Source organism: Mus caroli, chromosome X (genome assembly GCF_900094665.2).
Source record: "Mus caroli chromosome X, CAROLI_EIJ_v1.1, whole genome shotgun sequence".
NCBI classification, from domain to species: domain Eukaryota; kingdom Metazoa; phylum Chordata; class Mammalia; order Rodentia; family Muridae; genus Mus; species Mus caroli.
Window position 1 is genome coordinate 152,578,908 of NC_034589.1, and position 24,741 is coordinate 152,603,648.

The following is a 24,741-nucleotide window of genomic DNA, read 5'->3' on the forward strand; positions in this document are numbered from 1 at the left end:
CAGCCAGCTGTATAAAATCAGGGACGTGACAACGACACACACCTTTTACCATCGTTTTGTTTGTTTGTTTGTTTGTTTTTGTTTTTTGTTTTTCGAGACAGGGTTTCTCTGTGTAGCCCTGGTTGTCCTGGAACTCACTCTGTAGACCAGGCTGGCCTTGAACTCAGAAATCTGCCTGCCTCTGCCTCCCAAGTTCTGGGATTAAAGGCATGTGCCATCACTGCCCGGTTTCTTACCATCGTTTTTTACTCAAAGAGGTGCTAGCTTGCAAAAGAAAGGCAAGAAGCAAAAAGAGGGGTAAGTTAGGGATGGTGACTTAATCTTGGTGGTGTAGTGCTTGTGTAGTGTGCGTGAGACTCCAGCTTCCATCTCCCACCCACCCCCAGCATTGTGGGGAAAAGGAAATAGAAAGTACAAGGTTTGAAAATGAGAAAAAGCTAAGCTATTTGCTCATGGGTGTTGGTTGAACTCTTGCTCTCAAATATTTGTCCCCTTCCTGCAATAGGATTGTATGTTTCCACCCATCTTTAGGTGTGTGACTCATGAGTCCCAGGGTAAGTGTCCTTCTCTTTGTTTGGCCAGACCATGTATGTGCTGTTTTAACATGAACCCCAGAAAGAGAAGATGCAGAGGCCAGCTGGACTCAGCAAAACCTAGAGAAATTGCAACTTTTGGTTTTAAGTCAAGCAAAAACTATTTGTATGAACTACTGGAGGAAAGCTTATTGATAGATACACTGGTGCCATGACCATCTTAGGAAATAAAACTCAAAAGAACCTCCAGGGCAATTAATAAAATTAATAAGAACTTAGCAATGTTCAAAAGTCATATATTTATAATTCCCAATAGCAAACTATTCAAAATGTAATTTTAAATGCAGTTTATGATACTATTTGAGTATGATACCCAGACAAATTAAAAAATACAAAACCTTTATGAAGAAAATTATAATTCCTTATTGAAGGACATTTAAAGACTTAAAGATAACATGTTTTTAAATGAAGTATAGACTTAATTTAAGTATTTACTTTTTGTTTGATTTTTATCTTTTTTTTTTTTGCTAATTACACAAACTTTTAATGAGAGAGCCAAGTTGGTGTCAAAGATGCTGCCTCAGAGAATACCTAAGATAGAGCAAAACGGCAGGAAAGGGTCAGAGGTGAGTGAGAAGCCAAGAGAGGAGTTTCAAGAGCCAGAAAGTCTTGGAAGTTCAGCTGATCATTTAGTAATCACCAAACCAGATTGATTATATTTAAATCCAGACCAATAACAATTTAGTAATAATGTATGGGTATTTATAGACTATTCCATTGCAGAAATTTCGATTTGAGCCATTAATAAAGAGTAAGAATTGACATATATGTGCACAATCATATGAGTAATTTATTGTTGATAGAAGAAACTAAGGGCTTATTTAAGCTCATAAATAACATTATTTATTTAAATTATAGTAATAAAATATTTATTAGAATAAAGCCCTTCATAAAATTATGAAGAAAACCTGTTTCTGTACAAGAATATTGAGGAACTGGTAATTTTATATGCCCATGGAATTCTGATGAGTGATGGGCAGAGACTTTGCTGAGCATACCAATCTCTCTTACACGCTTCTTTCTGGACCATCGTCCTTTTTTCCTTTCCATTTGATTAGCTCCAACATGACTTCAAGACTCAGCTCAATAGCCACTTCCCTGGTTGTAAATTTCTATTAGAAGTAAAAAATCAAATTTTCAAAGGCTTTCCTGATGTCACCTGTTCTCATATGTGTGAAGTTGTTTTCCTTGAAAACACTCATAACCACAGCTTAGTTATTGATTTTATAAACACCTACCCCGTGATGTTAAAAATCTGTTGCAGGTTGATAATGACTTACCTGACTATATTGTTGACAATCACGAGGTGTTTGTTCACTCTTTACTCTCCTCCTACAATGTCAATTCTAATGTAATTGATGAATTGTTATGTGCAGGTATACTTTCTTCCTGAATATAATTTGCAGTTTAGAAGGTTACTTACTGGTTGCATAATCTTCAGTGAGTTTTGTTAGATATGTCTATGAATGTAGCCCCCATAGTATGACTTAAAATCCATGTCTGACATGCCAAATTTTATTATTCCAGTTGAAAAATCTGGATCCATTTTTACTGTTTGATGAATTTAAAGGAGGAAGGCCAGGAGGATTTCCTGATCATCCACACCGAGGATTTGAAACAGTAAGTACAAAGATTTGACTACAAAAGTGTGTCTGAAAATTTGATTTTTATTTCTAATAGAAAATTCAATCAGAATCAGTGAATGTAGGCAAAAATTAATTTAGAAGATTCTTGCCATAGGCTGCTATATAGTTGCTATAGTTATTTTTATATGAAATACACTCAAATTTAAATATTAACTATTTTAATATTATTTAATTTGTGTCCTGCTGACATTTCTATCTCAGCAGTTCAAAAAGAGCAAGAATTGGCTTATTATATAATTGGCTCCCCTGGCAATGGGGAAAAAGACACCTTGTTGGTGGCAGTGTTCTCAGTCAGGAGCAGAGCAGATGACAGTCCTCTGTTTGTCCTAGCTTGATGCCTGTCTTGGTGGCCAAAGCTGTTTTATGCTTAAGACATATAAAAATCAAATCAAATACAGACAGCATAGCACAGGAAAAAGAAGACAGACAGATACCTGTGTTCTACCATGCCACATGGTGCTAGAGAAGGATGTCCACAGACCTGCCCTCTCCCCCAAGGCACAGAGGCAGGGGCATAGACACGCAAAGCCTGGCTTACTACCACACAGTGCAGTATGGGAGGAGGAAGACAGATAGAGACCTGTGGACCACCATGCTACCCACAGACCTGCCTTCAGGTTCACGGCACAGGTGGGGTGTAGATACCCATTTGCTAAGACGATGTCACCCAGGGGCTCACTAACCTCCAGCCCAGCCTGCAGCTGGAATCATAAAAATTTGCAAGTATGTGGTGGGCAGATGGGAGAGAAAGAGAAGTGGGACAGCTTGAGGTTTATGGAGAGAAATGGAACTGGAGACTCAAGGGTAGAGAGGAGGAACCTATTGAGAGTGGCCAGCCCTGCCACCTGGGTCACAGTAAGTTCCTAGCCCCAGCTGCTGCTGAGGGTCATGTCTAGGTTAGGTTCATTGCTACACAGCGGCAGGAATCAGTGTTGATGTCCGTGACTCATTTTTGCCACTAAAGAACGAGGGGACATCCTTGGTCAGGGCATGGCCCCAGCTTCACCCAGGCAGCACAGTGGAGCTGGCCCTGGTGGTGGGGGTTCGGTAGAGCTGACCACACCACTCATTTTACATATGGTGGCACTGGTGCCACCTCTTCACCCCCAGCAATTGAGAAAGCTGCGCACAGTGTCATGATTGTGGAAGAGCTAGCTCTGTCCCTTATCAGCTGCAGCACTCAGGAGAGAGGTGAATTAGTAAATATTTATCCAGGGCTTACAACATACGAGGGTTGGTGGAAGCTGATCTTTCAGATGTTGGGGGTGTGCTGTATGTTATGGAGTGTTGCTAGAAGACAGAACAAGGCTTGAGCCCTGCTTGGCTTCCATATATATTCTAGTTAAGGGAGCAAAAACAGACAGGGAAAGATTTGACCACTGTATTTAACCATGGAAAGATTTAGCCAAGAGACTTCCAGAAACAAGATGAGGCTAGTTAGATCTGTGTTCCTTCGTTTATACATTTGCCTTCAAGTTCTCTCTGCTAACACTTTGGCTGCACTGTGTCTGTCTTACTTCACACCTATGATGAGAGTCACACTTTCACCTTCTTTATACCTGTATTTGATTCCAATCCTTTGTCCAGAGGTCTAGAACTCTGGCTGCCCTGTTCCAAATCTTTTAAGCTCTTTTTACACATTAGTATCTAGTAGTATCTAGTATACTAGTATCTAGTATCTAGTATCTAGTATTAGTATTAGTATTAGTATTAGTATTAGTATTAGTATTAGTATTATTGTTTTTTAAACAATCCCAAGAGGATGGTACTTATTCTTCATTTGGTCCCAATGACATTAGATTTGTTCAGTTTAACATACATGTATACCTCGATGGTAGCCTTGAGCAACTCTCTTTCCTTAGAGTCGGGAATTGCCTGACTTAACATACTCAAGAGGATTATAAATTGTTTCAGCTTAGATTAGCCCACTCTTCTCTGGCTCTTGTTGAAGGCAATGACTGTATTAAACAATGGCTGCTAAACTTCTGTTTCCGTTAGGTAAAGTGCCCTGGTGGGGGCACTGCTTTGTAAATCATATGGTATTCAGCTTTAAAGAACTTGGTAAAGAAGCTTAGCCATAGAATATCCATGTTTGGCCCATTTCTCTTGATTAAGAATTTTCCCTTCGATTATAGCTGTAATTACATTTTATCATTATCATTTGTAGATTTTGTATTTATGAGTTCTTCTGCTTGGAAAACTCACCATTAATTGCCAAGTCAATGCTTGTAGAGCTTTGATGATGTTTCAGGATGTTAGAGATGCCCGACTCATTTCTTGCCAGCTGAGGTGTAATAAGATGATCACTTCCTTGTTTTGGCTCTCATGATGCATACCAGTGTTCTTGTAATAATCCTAGTGGCATGTTTCTTATATTTTCCTGCTTTTTGATGTTTTCTATTCAAAACAATCCTGAGCATCACACAGTGTTGTGTCTAGTATTCCTCTTCTGGCCTCATTTGGCATCAGGCATGTACACAGTGCAGGTATATAACACACAAAACATTCATACATATAAAATAAAAATAATACAACTTCAAAAACTATAAATGAAAAAATGAATCCTTCCATTTAAAGCCAAGTCAGTCTTAGGCTCTTACTACTTTCTCTCTTGAGCTCAATCTAAACTCCAAAGGCTTGTCATGTTTGAAAATTCTGACTAGTATATAAAATAAAAAAAAGTAAATAAAATGATTTGGAAATAAGAACATAATTGGGGTCTATTATTATATCATCACCCAGAAATATTAATTGTTATTGTTTGATTTTTTTCTAGTATCATGATTTTTTAAAAAATATGTAACTATTAGAACTTTTCAACATTCTTCATGAAGCTAATTAAAAATGACTTTATTCCTGTCTCTAGAATCCTTGTAGATGTGGCTGCTGTGTCACATGTGCATCAGCAGGTGGCAGAGAGGAGAGATTATGTCTACACTCAGTGTTCTGACCTGTGAACATCTGAATGATCAGTAGTCTAACAGTCCTTGAAAAAAATGAGGCCGAGTCCAGCAGCTGTATGACTCCAGGCAGACCAAGAAGTCATTGCAGTGAATATTTGTAGGCAAAGAAATCTGGACAAACGGTATACAGTGGGATATACTGTGACACACTACAGCTTCCAAAACAACATTGAAGATTAGGCAAGCCTTTCCAAACTTAGTTTAAAAGAAGAGGTATTGATAGTTTGTGCACTCTTGAGTTTTTCAACTGTCTCATGGAGAAATGGATTTTGTACATTTCAAAATTACCTTTAAATGATAGAATCAAGACATTCCAGGGTTTTGGACTGGAAACCTTATGTTTCTGGGTATGCCTCAGACCTGTAAAACTGAGGTAGTGCGTCAGGTTTGTTTAAAGTATATTACAGGAGCTGAGGAGATGACTCGGAAGTTGTGAGCATTTGCTGCTCTTGCAGAGGACCCAGATTTGGTTCCCAGCAGCCACACGAGGAAGTGTATTATTAATCAGGGTTCCCCAAAGGAACAGAACCAATATGAATATCTATCTATCTATCTATCTATCTATCTATCTATCTATCTATCTATCATCTATCTACATATCTATCTATCTATCTATCTATCTATCTATCTATCTATCTCTCTATCTCTCTATCTCTCTATCTCTCTATCTCTCTATCTCTCTATCTCTCTATGTATCTATCTATGTATCTATCTATCTATCTATCTATCTATCTATCTATCTATCTAAGATTTTTGGAGCCATAATTAAAAAAAAAAAAACAAGTTAGGAGTAAACCACCAGATCTGTTTCACAGGGACATATTAGGATGCTGTGCATGTCGTTATTAGTTAAACAGAGAAGTATAGCTTACAGTTTCATGACAAGCCTCAGCAGGTTCCTTGGTTTTTGTTAGAACAAAACCACCCTGTTTCCAAGGGTGTGCCCATCAGAAAAGCAATGCTCATAATTCCTGGTTGGTAGCCAGCAGCATTTGCAGGCGATGTCTGAACAATATCCTGGAGAGGAAGGGAAAGGCCCTAGTGATTCACACTTAACAAACTTACTACTGACTTCAACCCTCCTGTCTCCACACAGCTTGTTTCTTAAAGTGTGCTGCGAACCATTTTCTAACATAAACCATTCCAAGATGGCTGTATCCCGGTTGGAAAGAAAAATTTGATTAAATTCAACACCAAAGTTGGCAAGGAAAGAAAACATTTTGAGCCAGGCGTGGTGTCACACACCTGAAATTCCAGCACTTGGGAGGAGGAGGAGGTGGCAGGTGATAGATATTCAAAGCCATCCTTAAGCTACAGTAGAACGTTAGAGGCCAGCCTGGCATATGAAAGTACGTCTCAAAATGTCAATATACATTAAGAATCCTCAAAATACACACACAAAAAAAAAGAAAGAAAAGAAAAAAGAAAGTGCGTCTCAAGAAGCCAAAGATAAATATTTGGGAAAACTATGAAATTATAACTTCTTCAATATCACAGAGACTGTCCATTGTTCAATGATTATTTTATGGTGCTTCTCAGCTGTATTCATATAGAAATGGGGGCAGGAAGACTGCCTGTAAGAACTATGATGACCTAATACAGTCTGGGACCTTTAAGGCTACTAATAAGAATTGTAGATATTGAAAAGGAAGAAGAAAAATTATATAGAGATAATGCATTAGTAAAAGAAAAGACCAAAGTGGCATATATACCTTTGGTTAGTTATTTAAATGGAGGCGGGCAGGAGCTCAGGATTTGTCCTGAGGTTGCCATCACAGGCAAGCATGTAGATTTTAACATATGTTGACTTGGTATTGTTTGTGATGAAGCTAAAGGGTTATAGGAATGTAGCAAAATTAATTCCCACTCTAAGATGTCCCTTGGTACCAACATACTAAGAACATCAAAGTATTGTACCCAAAGCGGATGGTGCTGACAGAGAAAAGGCACACATCAGAACAGTTAGATGGGGTTCTTGCATAGACCTAGAGATCATCTCTGGCGAACATGTAAGAAACTGGCAACTTTACTTCCGAAGAATCTTAATGAGTGACTTGGTTCTCCTCTCTCCAGATAAAATGTGGCTAGTTTGTGTCCTAACTCTAGTTCATCAGGTAAGTTACTAATATCTGGCAGTGTGCAATCAGGAGGTTGGCCCTCTGCACTGGGCAGGTTTCTCTAAGAACTGTGTTACGTGGGTACCATCATAGCATCCCACCAATAGAAAAGAAGGCCAAAGTAAAAGCATAACTTAATTGTGTATGTATGTGTGTGTGTGTATATACATGAGTTTGGATGTGGGGGTGGAGGTCTTTGGGTTTACACAGAATGTAGGAAATGGCTAAGGAGGAATGAGAGAGGTCCATTTGAAGAAGCTTTATTGTCCAAGTGAGGAAGAAACTGTCAGTGCTATCAGAAATGTGTGAGAGGTTTCAGTTAAACCTTAGTCTTTCAGGAAGGGTGTCCTCGGCTGCAGGGCAATGATGAGAACAGGTTGGAGAAACTGGACATGGCAGGGACCCCAAAGCAGCAGTTTTAGAAATGTTCTTGGTTCTCTGGCCAGAAATACCAGAAGGGAGCCCAAGTTTTTCCCCTACCCAGAGGTTATAGCTATACTTGTGGGTGGGGACCAGAACTCCATTCCAGACACTGATCCCCTCTGGTGGCTGCTTTGGAACAGAACCTCCAGATTTTCATGGGGAAAATGACTTACATCTGTACCCCGATTTCATTCTAGCTCCTAAATGATGTTAGAATTACCACTTCAGAGGGAACAATGTTGGGATATAAGCAGTTAAAAAAATGGAGAAAAAATATATGGCCAAGATGTCTTAAAATAATTAATCTATTTGTTGAATATTAACAGTTGAAAATATTAAAATCATGTTCTACAAAAAAAAAAGAAAAGAAAAAAGAAAAGAAAAGAAAATAGAACCTTTTCCTTAAGTGGAGAGCTAACTAGTCAGGTCCCAGCTGAGCAAAGTCAATGAACTGGCTAAGGACCTACTTCTCTGAAATGCAGCACTGCCCTTAGGAAGGCCAGTCCATCTTTAGCCATATTAGAGAGGTGGGATAATTATCTGTTTAATGAGATGCTGTAGTTTTTTTTCCTCCCAGAGTTTCAGCGCCAAATGGAGTCTCTTACAGAGCATAGCTAGCTTCTTTGCGTTGTAAGCCTGCCCTCTTTTCTGAATTACTCAGAAAAGTGTACCTTCCCTTTGCTTCATTGTATTTCTTTCCTAAGCATGCATTTCCTAACACTTTAGACTCCCTTATTCTTCCTCTAAAGCCAACCCCCTCCTCACCATGTGGCTGCCTACTGTTGCATGGCTAACCTCTATGCTGGCTTAACTCAAGGAGCATGGCTTTTTATTTGATTTTACTTTTCCTCCTCTTCCCTTTTCTTCTCCTTGGGGCAGCTGCCATGATTTATAGCTTGCTTGCCCTGGGGTATCTTTCTTGTAGACTATAATAAGTTGTCCTCAAGCTACAAAAATCAAACCAACCAAACAAAAACTTGATGATTTAGTAGAGCCTTAAGAATAAAATTGATTCTATAAATAGTGTGGGTAAAGGTAGAAAGTATATAGTAGAAACAGCAAGTACTCCAACCAGATTTAGAAACTGTATATGTAAGGGTGGAATGAGGCCTTAGTCATGTGATGGAATCTAATCTAAAGCTTGAGTCTTTACTAGGGAAGGCATGGAAGACAAGCCAGATTGATCTCTAGTTGTGAACTCATGGGAACGGCTATATCCAGAAACCCCCAGGTTGACACAATTGTGCCTAAAGTAGAATCATCTTAAGCCCAGAAGTTTAGCTTTTGGTAGAGTATTCTCTATGTCAGTGGTTCTCAGTTGAGGGTAACTGTCGCCTGGGTCCTTCCAAAATGTTAAGTAACTTTTGCTCAAGGCTCTGAGCACTACTGCCATCTGGTGGGTAGCAGTCAAGAGCTGCTGTTAAACTTACTGCAGGAATTGATGCTGTTTGGGCCCAGAGACCCACATTTTCCTACCTGAAAGTGCAAAGTAATGTTCTTGTTTCTCCAACCTTCCAGTATTGTGAGGGAATGGATCAAGTTAGTGGTATCTAATGAATTAAGCTTATTTATGTTGCTTCCTGAAACCATAAAGGAGATCATCTTGGTCTATCTGATCCAATGTTGCCCAGAACAGCTTTAGAAATAAAATCTGGTCTATGACACCAAACATAGGGCAGGCACATAGGAAACAGATACATTTCTCAGTGAATTTTTCTGTCCATCCCATGCATACTGTATTATAATAATAAATAATTTATGAGTTACAGACTATTTTCCTAGAATGTTAAGGTAGAAAATATGGAGATGGGGAGATGTAATAATGAGAACTTATTAAAACACTATTTCTGGCTGGAGAGACAGCTCAACAGCCAAGAACACATGTTTCACTCCAAGAGGGTGAACCTCAAACCTGCTGAGGATAGTGTGTATAAAAAAGAAATTCAGACACTTCATTTGTAGGTACCTCCCATGATAGCTTTCAACTATAGTCAGAACCAAGAGGGATAACTCCCCTCTTGTTCACAACAGAGCTGGCCCCTTCCTCACCAGATAACACCTTGTCTCATGACACTAGGTCCTTAAGAACAGGCACCGCTCTTGTGCCAAAAAGGCTTACTTATTTACCAATGTACCTCTTAGCAAAGCCTGCATCTAGTTTAGTCAGGCCTGACTGTAGTCCAGTGGTTCTCAGCCTTTATAATGCTGCAACCCTTTATATAGTTCTACATGTTGTGGCAACCCACAGCCATAAAATTATTTAGGTTACTACTTCATAACTGTAATTTTGCTATTGAAAATGTTATGAATCCTAATGTTAAATATCTGATATACAGGATATCTGATCCATGACTCTTATGTCACTCTTGTGAAAGGGTAATTTGACCCCAAAGGGGGCAAGATCCCCCGCTTGAGAACTAGAAGCATGACACACATCCTTTGAGTTGGCAGGGGGCTCTCTTAAGCTCCAAGTTGTAGTTACTGACTTTTCCACTGTATGGGCATAGAATACTATTGTGTGCTGGAAATGTGAGTAGTCATAGACGTCGGTAAGTCATATACTTGACAATAGAAGTGAGGCCCTTCACCACATCTTTCTATTGGAGGTAGGTCATGGCAGTTAAGAAGGTAGCTGGGAGTTACACAGGGAGTCAGAAGTTTTGTTTGAAGAGAGCCATCCTAAGATTGCGCTTTTGGGTTTGAAGAGGAAGGGATATTTCTTCCTCAGGAGACCTAGGGACAAGTGGAAGGTAGTGAGGGAGTCTGTTATTCAGCTTGCCTGAGTAGTTAGGTTTATGACTATGATTGTTACAGAATCTTGACATGCATGTCAGAAATTTTACTCAGGGTGCAAGGGAAATGGGTAGATTTGAAAGACATGAGGAAAGTAAGCGATTTTCTTTTTTTCTTTGTAGCTAGATGTTATTAAGTAAAGCTCTTGAATGTCCATAACGAAGGACCAGTCACCTCATCTTAGGGTATTGTAGCTTTGGGTCTTTTAATTGATCCCATCCCTTCAGGAATCACAAGGATTATTTTCAGTTTTGTATACAGCCCTGGGATTTTATCTTTACTGGAAATGGCTGATTCACCTGAATTGGCAAAGTCCTCTTGTTTCTTTCATGAAACCCCTACCTAATTCTGACTGCTGTTTCATCTCCTGTCATATCTCTCCTCAGAGGCAACCACTGTGCTCATAAAACCTCCATGATGGTGTCAGCATTCATGAGGCAACATGGGCTAGGAAAAATAGTTTCATTCTGAGAGACAGAAAAATGTTGATTTAATTTCTTGCTCTGCTGTTGCTATGCTGTAACCTTAATGACAGTGAGCCACAATAATCACATGTAGATTATGGTATATACCCAGGGCTAAATGTTTAGTAAATGCATAAAGATTATGAAATATAAGATTGATTAATGTATTCAATACATCATCAATGACAGCTGTATTTAGGGTACAGTTGAGTTTTTAAAAAATGTCTTTGTTGAAAGTGCTTCAAGATGTAGTCATACACAATGACTTTCTGAATACAACCCCAGTGACTCAGGAAACAACAGCAAGGATTGACAAATGGGATTGCATCTAATTAAGACGCTTCTGTGTGGCAAAGAAATAACAGAGTGAAGAGACAGGCTACAGAATGGAAATTAAAAGTTCACTAATTATTTTTCCTCAAATGAATCTCCTTGTCAAAGGGATTAATATGTAGAACATATAAAGAATTCAGGAAATGGATACCAAAAAAATTCACCTGAGCAATAAATGAGCAGAAAGTTTTCAAAAGAAGTACAAATGGCCAATAAGTATAGGCAAAGGATGTTGACTCTCCTTAGCCATCCTGGAAATGCAAGTCACACTTAGGTTGAGATTTATGGCTCTCTCCAAAGCCACAAACAACCACAAATGTTGGTGAAGATACGTGGGGAAATGGAACACGTATTCGCTGTTGATGAGACTGTAGACTGTACACAATAGAATCCATTGTTTACACTAATAAAATGTTTCAAAGTCCCAGCTTCCGTGGATCTTATATTCTTTTAGGTAGCCAATAAAATGAATAATTTTATCAGACAGCATCCTGTAGTGAAAAAGCTGGGAAGAAGAAACAATCTGGCATAGGATAGAGTAGCCTGAGATAGGATTTCCTTCAGTCTGTGATCTTTGAACTGTGGCCTGAATGAAGTGACAAACAGAACCATGGGAATATCTGGGGAAGCAGGTGGGAAGGTGTGAGGGAGGACTTACAGATGTGATCCTTGCCCAAGGAGAAGTCACAGATGTGCTCACTCTCCAACTTACTGAACATGTGCTGGGTTCCTGGTCACATGTTATCATTTTGTTCTGACCATACCTCAGGAGCCCAACTTAATCGGTCTATGTTGTATCTGAGTCCACTGATCCCTCTAAGAGTAAATAAAGACTAAACAACAAACTGTCTTTACTTTTGTCTGCAGCTCACAACTCGCAGATGGTAACCTGGTGACTCTAAGCAGGCCTAAACCTGACTAGCTTCTAGATGCAGAAAGAGCACCCCCCAACCCCCAATAGGGAGTACTGAGGCAGGAGTTCTTGAAGGCCTGGCCCCTGTGTAGGTCTATGACAGGACCATGTCAAAGTAGGACCAGAGGAACATCATCCTGCTTTCATTTGCTGGCTTGATGATCATCCAAACTGTGTTCCCACCCTGTGTTTCAGTTTTATTTTTTTTAAACACTGTTGTTAATGACAACCTTTTGGGACTTGTGTGTATTATAGGATCAGTGTTAGATGTGTAGAGTTAGTGGAGTGATTTTTCAGGGTTCAGAGAGATTGCTCGTGTTGTGAATACTCTTTCCTTTTCCAAACATCAGATTTCCTGCCCTGAGAACAGTTCACAGCTTCTATTACCAATATGTTCCTTGCTGGCATCTCTTGTCAGCCATGACCTCAACTTGTGGTATCTTTACTACCCAGTTACCAGTAGGGAAAAAAAAAAAACCTCACAATTTTAGGGCAAAAAGAAATGAAAAGGAAATACAGTTGTTCCCATACTGTACAGTTTTGGCTTTACAGGGTAAGTCTCGTGTTTTGTATCCAGACACAGAATCAGGTCTCCTCCTTGCTCTTCTTTCTATATAGCAGCTAGAATGAAACAACAAACTGTCTTTTTTCTTGTGTGGGAATTCTTCCAGCTTCATTGAAAGTTCTCTCGGACAGTCACTTTTCTCACACTTTACATGGTAAATGACTTTTCTTTTATCGCAGTGTGAGATTGTGTCTTTCTCCAAATGCAAAACACCCAAAGAATTAAGAACTTACAAGGGAACAAAAATACTTGGTAAAGATCCATGGAAAGGACTAGAAGGAGGAAAGGAAGACAGGAGACCAAACAGTATATCAAGTGCTCCGAGGAAACACCTGGTTCAGATTACAAACTTATTACTTAATTGGACACACACAACTCTTGAGCTTAAACATAACACAATTCGTCAACCACCCATGGCAGTTCTCCAGGCGTTTGTGATTATGTAAGGCCCTAAAAAGATCATGTGGCTTGTCTCCACGCTCAGATGTAACTGCACCAGGGTTTTCTTTCTTTTTAAGATGTTCTACAGACAGAAACTCATAAGCAAACTTGCCATCAAGCATTTATGACACTTGGCAATAATAAAAAAAACAAATATTGTATATAAAGACTAATAATATAAAGACGTGTGTGTGTATATATATACATACATATATATATGTGTACATATATGTATATATATACATATATATATATTATGTGTGTGTGTTATGGTTTGCAACGTGAAAGACTTTATGTTTGACTTGAGTAATTAAAAGTAATCTGGGACTATGATTTAAGAAGTTCTTCTTTGAGAACCTAAGAGGGAGATTCATTACAAGCTAAACGTAAATAGGAAAGACAGGAAAGCAATTATAGACAGTGCTCCTTATAGTTTGGCTACTTCTTTGAAAACTGGAAGCTTGCTGTATGTCCCCTTAAAGTTATTGCATGTCAAGTGATTTATTCCCATTCTAGCCTTAGTGACTTCCATAGAAATTGAACATTAAATGTGAGAAAGTCTATGTTCCATTGTCCTCACATGTAATGTGGAGTCATACTTGTTGTTACCTTCCTGTCCAAACCGTGAGCTGGGGGATAAATCTATAAAGACTAATTAATAACACTCATTTTAATGGTTGGAAAAGGCATCCTTGTTTTCGGGATAAAATACATGTTTCTATTGGGGAAAAAAAGGAAAATATTCATTGTAGAAAGGAACTAATAATAAAACATGCCTGCATTTATCATCTTGAGATGATCACCATTGATGTTCAGGCATCTCTCTATATATTAATAATCACAGGATGAAATTTCATTTGATGAATTTATATGTAGTGTTGTATTTGACTCCTTTAACATATAATTATTATCACTTAATGGCCTTTTGACTAAGATCAAATGTAAAATATAACTGTCATTTTTGATCTGTCATATCTTCCATACATATATTAAGTCTCATATATTAGACACTTTCTTGACTAATTAACTTTTTAGGTTAGCATGGCATCTTCATACATGTGCATCATTTCACTTTGTTCTCAATTTTTCCTTCCCGCAACTACTATGCAGCATGGAAAAGGGAGTACTGGGGTGCTCCCTGCATATGTGCGGGGAGGGAGAACTACTAGATGTGGAGAGGAGTGAGGAAGGTAAGAGCACACCAAACCAAAATGGTATAAAAATGCCACAAGAAAAACTGTCCATTTGTATGCTAATAAAAGCACCCGTGCTCGCACATACACTTTTTAAATTCATAAATTAAAAAAAGAACTGCAAATAACTGCATCAAGTCAGGAAGGAGAGAGAGAGAGAGAATGAGAGAGAGAGAGAGAGAGAGAGAGAGAGAGAGAGAGAGAGAGAGAGAGAGAGGTTGCTTTTACCCCTTTCTTCTATATATTCAGTCATGGATGCCACCTAGCAGTATTGTGTCACCACGTTTAGGGTGTCCCAGAAGCCATGTGGTGGTTGTCAACCACCATAAGTCTAGTTCCAGGGGAATGTCTGTCCTCTCAAGCCTCCAGCAGCACCCAAGCATGCCCATGGTGCATGAGCATAGATGCAGGCAAAACACCCATGCACATCTAAGTGATGATGCTGAGGTGGTATCTCACAGGTACTCAAAACTTCATAAATATTTTCTCAGTTCATACCTCTTGGGAATATGTTTTGACTTTCTTTTTAAAAATATTTTTTTCATTCTTTTTCTTTGTGTGGTTTTACAGAGTTAAGATTTAGGGAGTTGGTAAAAGTTGTTAGTTTAGGAGGTTGGTAACAAGGATAATTCATTTGTAAGTTCTGATTTTCTTAAATAAAGAAGGTCTTTTATTTGATTTAGTATATTTGAGTGAAAATTAAAGTCCCAACAGTGGATATTGCGATTTTAATCAAAGATTTCATTTTTCTGGTTCACTCATATAATAATAATCGTTAATGATATCTTTAAGTAAAATTCAAAAATTTAAAAGGATAATCACATTAAGGATTAAAGAAAATACTGAGGTAGCTGGTGTATGACAAATGCATCCAGTTATGAGAATATGTCCACAGTCATTGCTGTTAAGCCTGCAGTGGATCGTTAGCAAAGAACTATCACAGGCCTTTTACAAATGCTTAGACTGAATGGTAATCTTTTTAGGAGTCACAAGGTGTGCACAAATTATCCAATTTACATAAAGCATGCAAAGAGAGCCTTGTGTCATGACCACTACTCATTGTAAGCCTCCAGTACTAACTTGAATATTTCCTGTAACAAAATGACCATGTCTTTGAAGTAATTAAATGTTGTATGTCTTTGATGTCTCTTTTTCTCTGATTTGATTACAAGACCCTTAAAGAAGAGAATATTAGAGTTGGTTTTTTTCTTTTGATAAAATAATAAAATGAGAGGCCCATTAGAATGGTTTGAGAGACAAAATGCCCACCATTGCTGAAATCTAATTTTCAAATTCTTTTGTCTAGATCACAGTGGGAAATAGAACTCTGTAAAGACAGAAAGGCTTTATAGTCTCTGCTGTTGGCTACAGCAGTCATTAGCTACAGGAGGCTATGGAGCACTCGCAATCTGACTAGTGCTGCTGCTGGGCTGACTTTAAATCCTATTAGTTTGATTTAAGTGAAACTTAAGCAGCTGTAGGTGCCTACTGTCCACTCTGTGGGACATATAGCATTTCTCTTCAGTTTTAGATTTACTCTGGACATGGATCTGGGAATGTGAGCATGTACACACTTGTGTGAATATGGTCTTGCAGTCTACGAATGAAGACATGAATCTGGGATCATTGACTTTAATTTGAAATGACTTGACATATGTCATAAACAGTTTTGAGTACCCACTGAGACTGTGGGCTTGGGTGTCAGAAATGTTTCCTTTGGGTTTCCTGCTCTATCCAAGAACAGGTTTACTTTGACCTGTGCTTCAGGCCCGGCTGTGGGAGACCCATCATGAACTTTCCTGGGCCGTCAGGGTAAGTGCTACTGTAACTGGCTATGGGCACTGGCATTCCTGGACTGAACCCCTCGGAGGATGGGGCATAGTGAAATTCCCTCAAAGGCGTGGTGTAGATAGTAAACCTACCTGTCATATAATCAGGTCTCTCAGGTTGCTCTCTGTCTTAGTTCTCCTAACAGCAAGTTCTTGGTGGAAAAATTGAACACATCTCCACAGACACTCAGTCCTTTGCTCCTCTATGCTATAATGTGACAACTGCACACACTGCAGTATTTTAATACATGTGTGTATTGAAGGGCTTTGGTGCATATATATATATATATATATGCATATTATATATGCATTATATATATTATATATATGCATATATATTATATATATGTATATTATGGAATGATTATTACCTCACAAGGTTATCATGTGTGTATTCATGCATGTACATGTGTCTATTTGTGGGTAGAGGCCAGAGGCCAGCCTTGCGTGTGCTGTTCTTCAGGAACCAGGAACCGCCTGTCTTTCTTAGAGACATGGCCTCTCAGTCGCTTGGAGATTTTCAATTAGGCTATGTTGGCTGGCCAGCAAACCCCAGGGGTCTATCTATCTTTACCTCCCCAACACTGGGATTGCAAGCATCTATCGTGACTGATTGGCTTGCATGTGTTTTAAGGATATCAAGCTCAGGTCCTTGGAATTTCATGGAATGCACATCACCAACTGAGCCATCTCTCCAGCCTCACCATATCAAATGCAATATTATTAATTCTAGTCACATGTTGTGCATTAGACCCCAAGAACTTATCATCTAATTGTGGGCCTTTGACGTACATTTCCATATTTCTCCCATTCCAAACCTTAGTAGTAGCAGCTCTCTAATCTCAATTTATATGGGAGGTTATGCAGTAATTGTTGTTTTGTGTCTGCCTTATTTCATGGAATGCAACATCTTCCAGCTTTATCTATACTGTAAACAATAACAGTGTATCTTTCTCTTGTAAGGCTTTGTATATTCCTCATTTTCATTATCTATTCATTTTTATTTAGACCTTATTCCATAGCATGGCTGTTGTAAGTACTATAAGTATTATAAGTAGGTACTACAGTAAGCATCAGTTTGTTGGTATGTCTTTCCTATGATGACTTGATTTGTTTTGGGTCTGTACTGAGGATTAAGAAAGTGGGATGACATGGCAATTCTATTTTTAGTTTTTGTTTTTTAAATAACTTTCATTCTGTTTCCTATGGCGGCTAGAGCAGTTTACTTCTCACCAACAGTATATAAGGGTTCCCCCTTTCTCATAATTTTTTGAACAATCACCTAGGTTTTGACTTTGATAGTATGTACCTAGCAGGTGTAAGGTGATGTCACGTTGTGGTTTTGATTTCCATTTCTCTGATTAGTGATGGTGAGCATTTCTTCCCATATCTGCTACCATTTGCATGTTTTCTTTGGCAAAATGTCTAGTCATATCTTTCATCCATTATTTTAATGGAAAAGCAACTTGAAATAGCAAGAATATTTTACAAACTAAGATAGTGTTTAATATGTGAAATAAATATGGAACTGATGCAAATCAAAATACAGAACCCAGACAATCTGGTTTTACAGTAGTCAAAGGATCAACTTTTTCTTCTGTTCTTTTCTTTTTTAAAGGTATCTTATCTTCTGGAAGGGGGCAGCATGGCGCATGAAGACTTTTGTGGACATGTTGGTAAAATGAACCCAGGAGACCTACAGGTACTGTCATGTCAGGGGATTGCTGATTGGTTAACAGTCTTAGGTTTTGTGTGTACTTTTCCAGTACTTTAACCCTCTCTCCCACTTCTTTCTCACTTTAATACCTCTGATTTCTCCAGTCTTAGCTTCTTTTCTGTTGCCATAACAAAATACAAAAGCATCTTAAAGGAGAAAGAGCTGTTTTTTGGTTCACAGTTCATGGTATTACCAGCAAAAACCAGGGGTGTCTGTTGGTTTTCAGTCACATTGATAATTTAAAAACAGACTCAGAAGTAGCATTTATAAGTGAGAGGAAAACAAACAGCACAGGCAAGCTGTGAACCTTGGCAGCTGCCAGAAAGGTGGAGGTCGAGAAGCTGAGAGAAAGTCATGTCCTTTTAAGTGAGGGTCTCAGAAAGTCAGCGTGTTCAGCAGTGGAGGTTGGCAAGTAGCTGCTTGTTGGAAGGGGAGAGGAGCGTCAGAGAAAGAGAGCAAAAGTCCAGAAAAAGCATGTTTTAGCTTTTGGTTACATCCAAATAAGAGGTAGAAGGGAAGTAAAGGCAAGGCATTTTGGACTTGGAATTCAGAAAGTGGGTAAGTAGTGAGGATCTATAAACATTGTACTGACGGAGGGGCTTCTCAGTATCTCATTAAGGGGATACTTAAGTCCTCCAATCTCTTTAGCCTGACCTTTGGTGAATTAGCTTTCTTGAGGGCTAGTCTCGTGGATAAGTGATTGGCAGGCCCAAGTGGATTAGTTCTGAAGGGAGGAAAACCAGTATGTAAGGTTCTTTAAGACAATCAGAATGCCATGTCTCCATCCAAGGTGAGGGGTAGAACTCATATGCCATTCTTTTGACAGGAGGGTGTAGCTTTCCCTTAATGGGTCTCAACAAACCTCTACCTTGTCATATCGTATCTTAAGGTGGGACATGACTTATGCTTTTCTTTCTGCAGTATTACCAGGGAAACAGGTGTTTGGGGTCCAAAGCTGACCACAAGGGTCTCTTCTGAGTTTTCCAAGGGTACTAAGAGCAGTCTAGCTACATAAGAAAGGTATAGTCCACCATGGCAGGGAAGGCAAGGCTCCTAGAGCTTGAAGCAGCTGGTCATATCACATCTATAATCAGAAACAGAGAGCAAGAATGCATGCTAGTGCTCACCTATTGCATACAGTTCAGGATCCCCTGCCTAAAGAATAGTCCTGCCCTGACTCAAGATGGGCACTATCCATCAGTTCACACACTCAAGTTGCCCCCTAACCCCCATAGCAAGTGCAGAGGCCTGCCTCCCAGGTGAGTCCAGATTCTGCCAGGCTGAGAACACTAGCTATCATAGCCCTCTTTTAGTGGATTCTTCTATTCTGGCTGGAAACTAACCCAGATCTTTCGAATGTTCTCTTCTCATGTTTTTCTTGACCCCTCAATCACTCTGTAATATGTGTGTGTGTGTGTGTGTGTGTGTGTGTGTGTGTGTTTTGCTGGGGATCAAATGAAATCTTCCAATCTTTATTACACGTCTTTGTTTATTTGTATGTGTGTGCATGTAAGTACATGCTAGAGCACATGGATAGATGTCAGAGGATAACGTATGGGAGTTGGCTCTCTTCTTCTATCAGGTGGATCCCCGGATTGAACCCAAGTTGTCAGGTTCACTTGGAAGCCAGTGCTTTTTACCCCCCGGGCCATCTCACTCTCCCCCATCAGTTTTTAGTGCTTACCTAGTCTCCATTTTGTTGTTGTTTGGTTTGATTCTACTTTTCTCCAAGTGTAGTCAAGAGTTACTCTCCCAATTGTCATTTCTTCCCCAATTCACAGAAGTCATGGTTGGTTTGTCTGTATCCTCCCCTTGAGCCTGTATTGAAGCTGTTCAGGAAGTGGTCGCTTATGGATATTCTCACTGACAAATTCAGTAGTTGAAGACCATTTCAATTCAGTCTTTCTCAATTTATGTTCTGCATTTGCGACAATTCATTATTTATGTTTCAGTTCATTTGCATGGTTCAATGTTGTCACTTAGCACAATAACCCAACGTTAGGCAAGGTGGCACACACATTTTATCCCAACACTCAGGGCAGAGGCAGGTGGATCTCTGTGAGTTTGAAGCCAGGCTGGTTTACATAGTGAGTTTCAGCATAGCCAGGGTTAGATAGTAAGAACCTATTTGAAAAAAAAAAAAAAGAGCCCAAACTCAAACTGTGTGCCATATTACTTTTGCGTGTGACACGTTATAATTTAAATCCCCTGGAACTGCTTAGATCATTTTGGTCAGTTGTGAAGGTAGGAGCTCTATATCAGACCATTTACATATTTTCTGGGATGGAAAGGACCCGTACTGGATCATTGTGTTTCAAAGAAAATAGAATTAAAAAACAAAAGCAAGAGGAAAATGCTGTCATGAAAGCAAAAGAAAACTCCCGGTAGAGCAGAACTCGAAACGGAGTTAACTATGCTTTATCTAAAAGGTTAATCAAGAGATAGACAAAATGGGAGGGGGGATTTGAGTTGGATATTGTTAAGATACATTGTATATATGTAAAGTTTTTAAAGAAGAATATGTAAAAATACTGATAGAGGAAGTTCTAGTGGAGTAGGAAGATGCTTTTGAAATAGGAAGAGGCCCTTGAGGAACACCAATTGCTCTAGCTGTTGTCAGACAGAAAACACTGGATCCCTCCATTAGAAGGTTCAGTCGGCCTTTTCAAACAGAATGGAAAGAAATGTAGTTAGACTACTGAGAGAATCAATTGTTGTCTTTGGCTGTTAGGCAGATAGTTCTAAAGTGGGGTTTCTTTGTTTGTTTATATATTTGAGAGCATGCTGGAGGCCCGTTCCAAGCACTAGCCACAGACACTGAGGATGCAGGAGATTTCTTTACTACATTACAATGAAGTAAAGAAATCTCCAAGCCAGGTAGTGGTTTTCTTTCAGGTCCTCAGACTTATCTCCAGCTGCTTTATGGACTTCTCCTCCCATTTCTTTCCCATTGTCCATGCTTCCTTTGGGTTTCAGCCTAATAGCTGAACCCTCAGGTAAGGCAACTTGACCCACCTCATGTACACGGGTAGAACTCTTGTTGTTCTTCACAGTATCAACCAAGCACAGGGATAATGACACTAATTAGTTTGAGTAGCTGTGTTAGGTTTTTTTTTTTTCCCTCTCCAAGGGCTGGGTGAAAGATAGTGCTGATGGGCCTCTTCAGAGTTCAGGTGGTGACAGTCCCTATGTATCCATACACAGCACCCCATCTGTGCATGCATTGTTGGGTCTCTCTCAGAGGCTCTTGGTCACTAATGGATGCCAAGTGGAATCTAAATATTTTAGTAGTCTCTGGCTTCTGTACAATGATTCTGAAGTTTATCTACATGGTTCCCAGTGGGCCTAAGCCCCAGGCCCCAGAGCTGTAACTTGCTCATGAACACTCACTCCTCTTTGCCTTTTCCCTTTGCCCTACTTCCTCTATTTTGCTTTCTGTATCCCTTTCCAACTAAACACCCTGCACGTAGGTCCTTGTTTCATGGTCTTGTATGGGTGAATCCAAGCTAAAACAAGCAGAAAATGGATCTATCATGTTCCAACCCTGCATCCTCAGTGTCTGTGGCTAGTGCTTGGAACGGGCCTCCAGCATGCTCTCAAAGATGTAAACAAACAAAGAAACCCCACTTGAACTATCTGCCTAACAGCCAAAGGCAACAATTGATTCTCTCAGTAGTGAGGGCTCCATTACTGTAATTGTATGCCTACAGGTACAAGCTTACCATTTGTAGGTTAGGGGATGCTGAGGGCTTTCCCATGTCTATCTAGTCTCACATACACATTCCTCATCTGATGGACATGTTAGCTGCTCACTGGTACATTCCTCCCTGGGGATTCCACTCTGCGTCAGGAAATTGACTCTCCCAAAGTTGTGTTTCCTACTCAGGAACAATCCTGATCACTCTTTACTGATTTCAAGACAATCCTCAAGATTTATCCCAACTCCACATCTCCCTGTTGGGTTGGCTAGGCCTCGAATCTAATTGCATTGTTGCCTGCCATCTCCCTTACCCAGTACTGCTTTTTTGCCCTTCTGTACTGGCTAGTTTTGTGTCAACTTGACACAGCTGGAGTTATCACAGAGAAAGGAGCTTCAGTTGAGGAAATGCCTCCATGAGATCCAACTGTAAGGCATTTTCTCAATTAGTGATCAAGGGGGAAAGGCCCCTTGTGGGTGGGGCCATCTCTGGGCTGGTAGTCTTGGATTCTATAAGAGAGCAGGCTGAGCAAGCCAGGGGAAGCAAGCCAGTAAAGAACATCCCTCCATGGCCTCTGCATCAGCTCCTGCTTTCTGACCTGCTTGAGTTCCAGTCCTGACTTCCTTTGGTGATGAACAGCAGTATGGAAGTGTAAGCCGAATAAACCCTTTCCTCCCCAACTTGCTTCTTGGTCATCATGTTTGTGCAGGAATAGAAACCCTGACTAAGACAGCTTCTTAAGTCAAATCATACTCCAGTAGTATCTGGCTACAACTCCTTATCTCATGGCTCAATCTGAAACTCAAGTATCACAGAGAGGATTCTTTCCCTTGTAGAAATTTCAATTCTGATACTTTGATTCACAATAAGGGAGGCTTAGGTAACTTGAAAGAACCACCAGGAACCGTCATAGACTTGCTATTTCTTGAGATGTCCAGGCACTCTGACCACTGTCCTAGATGGATGTGTCCCTTTGCCATGGTGTAATTGTTGCGTGCATAGACTTGTTAGCAGATGTGTTCCATTTGGCTTCTTGTTGGTTTGGTGTTTGCAGTGGATGACTGCAGGACGAGGCATTCTGCATGCTGAGATGCCCTGCTCAGAGGAGCCAGCTCATGGCTTACAGCTGTGGGTGAATTTGAGACGCTCAGAAAAGATGGTGGCGCCTCAGTACCAGGAACTGAAAAGTGAAGAGATCCCGAAACCCACCAAAGATGGTGTGACAGTTGCTGTCATTTCAGGAGAAGCCTTGGGAATAAAGGTATGTCATACCTGTTGTACGTCTCTGAAATGTTAAGTATATGGTGACATCAGGGTAGGTGTATCTTCATCATAGGCTCTCACTGACTTTATCATATATGTGTCCCAGTGGATAGACTTGCTTCATAGATATTAGGATATGTACAATTTAAGGTAACCGAGACATTTTTTGCTGTGTGCAAACTCATTGAGTTGGAGCACTTATAAGAAATTATGCTCACATAAAGAATTTGACTGAAAAGCAGTTTTCTAGGCGTGTCTTAATATATGTGCAGGTTTACCCTATTTCTTAACATTTGTTAGTCCAATTTAATACTTTGATTCTTAACTCTTTGCTACTGCAAAGTTACTGCTTTTAATAGACAAACAAAAAATGGGACCAATCTCACTTCATAAAGATTTATGCAAATGATGTATGTCCCACTTAGTGAACAAGAAAAGCACGTGACAGTATTACACAGTTTTAAGACAAAATTAACTGTTGGGGCTGGAGAGATGGCTCAGCATTTAAGAGCACTGACTGCTCTTTGATTCCCACCACACCACCCACATTGAGACACAGTCACCTATATATAACTCCAGTCTCAGAGGTTCTGACCTCCCTCTTCTGACTTCCATGGGTACCCACACACATGCAGACACACAAATACAAAATAAAATCTTTTAAAAAAATAGCATTTCACTTAACTTACATAGGACATACACTGTATATTTTCTTTCTACTGTTTGGGTTAGGGTCTCACTCCAAATAAAATCAATTTAGGAAGGAAGTACGACAAGTATTGTAGTAATTTCCTACCAGAACAATTTTCTGGGGAGGCAAAGGATCTACACAGCAACCAGTAGGTGGTAATGGTGAGCTTGCTCACAGGACACAAGGTGCCTAGAAGTTGACCCTGAGAGGCAGATTCCTGTGCACATGATTTTAAAGGAAGTACTCCTAGGGAAACAGTGAAGGGAGCTAAGCAAGGTCACTGTCTCAGGCAAAGACCACAAAAGCACAGCTTTAACCAGACCTCACTGGGGACTCAGGATCAGCATGCGTCAGCATTGGTCCTGACCCACCCCCCAAACAAGACAGCAAGGTTTTCATGCTCTCTCCTAAAGGTCATTCATTGGTTGATTCTGGAGTGTAGGGTAAAAGTAGCCAAGGGAATCTGGTAAGGGGCCTGGAGATGTGACATCTAGCAACCAGAATATTTCAAACTGCTTTGCTGCTCGCCTAGTGAGCAACTAGCACCTACAACTGTTTTCACCAGCATTTTATCGGTTCTATCTGTTTAGCTCTGTGCCCCATTTTTAAATCGGGTTGTTTGAGTTGTTGATGTCTAATTACTTGAGTTCTTTATAAATTTTGGATATTAGCCCTCTGTCAGATGTAAGGTTGATGAAGATCCTTTCCCAATCTATAGGCTACTGTTTTGTCTTATTGACAATGTCCTTTGCCTTACAGAAACTTTTCAGTTTCATGAGGTCCCATTTATCAATTGTTGATCTTAGAGCCTTAGCCATTGGTGTTCTGGTCAAGGAGTTTTCTCCTGCACCAATGAGTTCAAGGCTATTCCACTCTTTCTGTTCTATTTGATTTAGTGTTGAGGACCTTGATCCACATGGAGTTGACTTTTGTGCAGGGTGATAAATATGGATCTATTTTCATCCTTCTACATGAAGACATCCAGTTAGACCAGCACCATTTGTTGAAGATGCTTTGTCCCCCCCACCCCCATTGTATAGTTTGGGCTTCTTTGTCAAAAATCAAGTGTCTATAGGTGTGTGGGTTTATTTCTGGGTCT

The 24,741-nt window shown here is 39.8% G+C and overlaps 1 protein-coding gene and 1 non-coding gene across 3 annotated transcripts in view; both read left to right on the forward strand.

The window, feature by feature from the left end:
- Pir (pirin) overlaps positions 1–24,741 on the forward strand; it is a 98,276-nt gene that overhangs the window by 8,710 nt on the left and 64,825 nt on the right. For both annotated transcript variants that reach the window (XM_021153257.1, XM_029473315.1), the window contains exons 3-5: positions 2,121–2,213; positions 17,892–17,975; positions 22,743–22,949. In XM_021153257.1, the coding sequence (XP_021008916.1) occupies positions 2,121–2,213; positions 17,892–17,975; positions 22,743–22,949 (384 nt within the window). The remainder of the gene's footprint in view (positions 1–2,120; positions 2,214–17,891; positions 17,976–22,742; positions 22,950–24,741) is intronic.
- On the forward strand, positions 5,095–5,224 carry LOC115030183. The gene has a single exon (XR_003835803.1). It is a non-coding gene; the product is annotated as a small nucleolar RNA SNORA17 (small nucleolar RNA).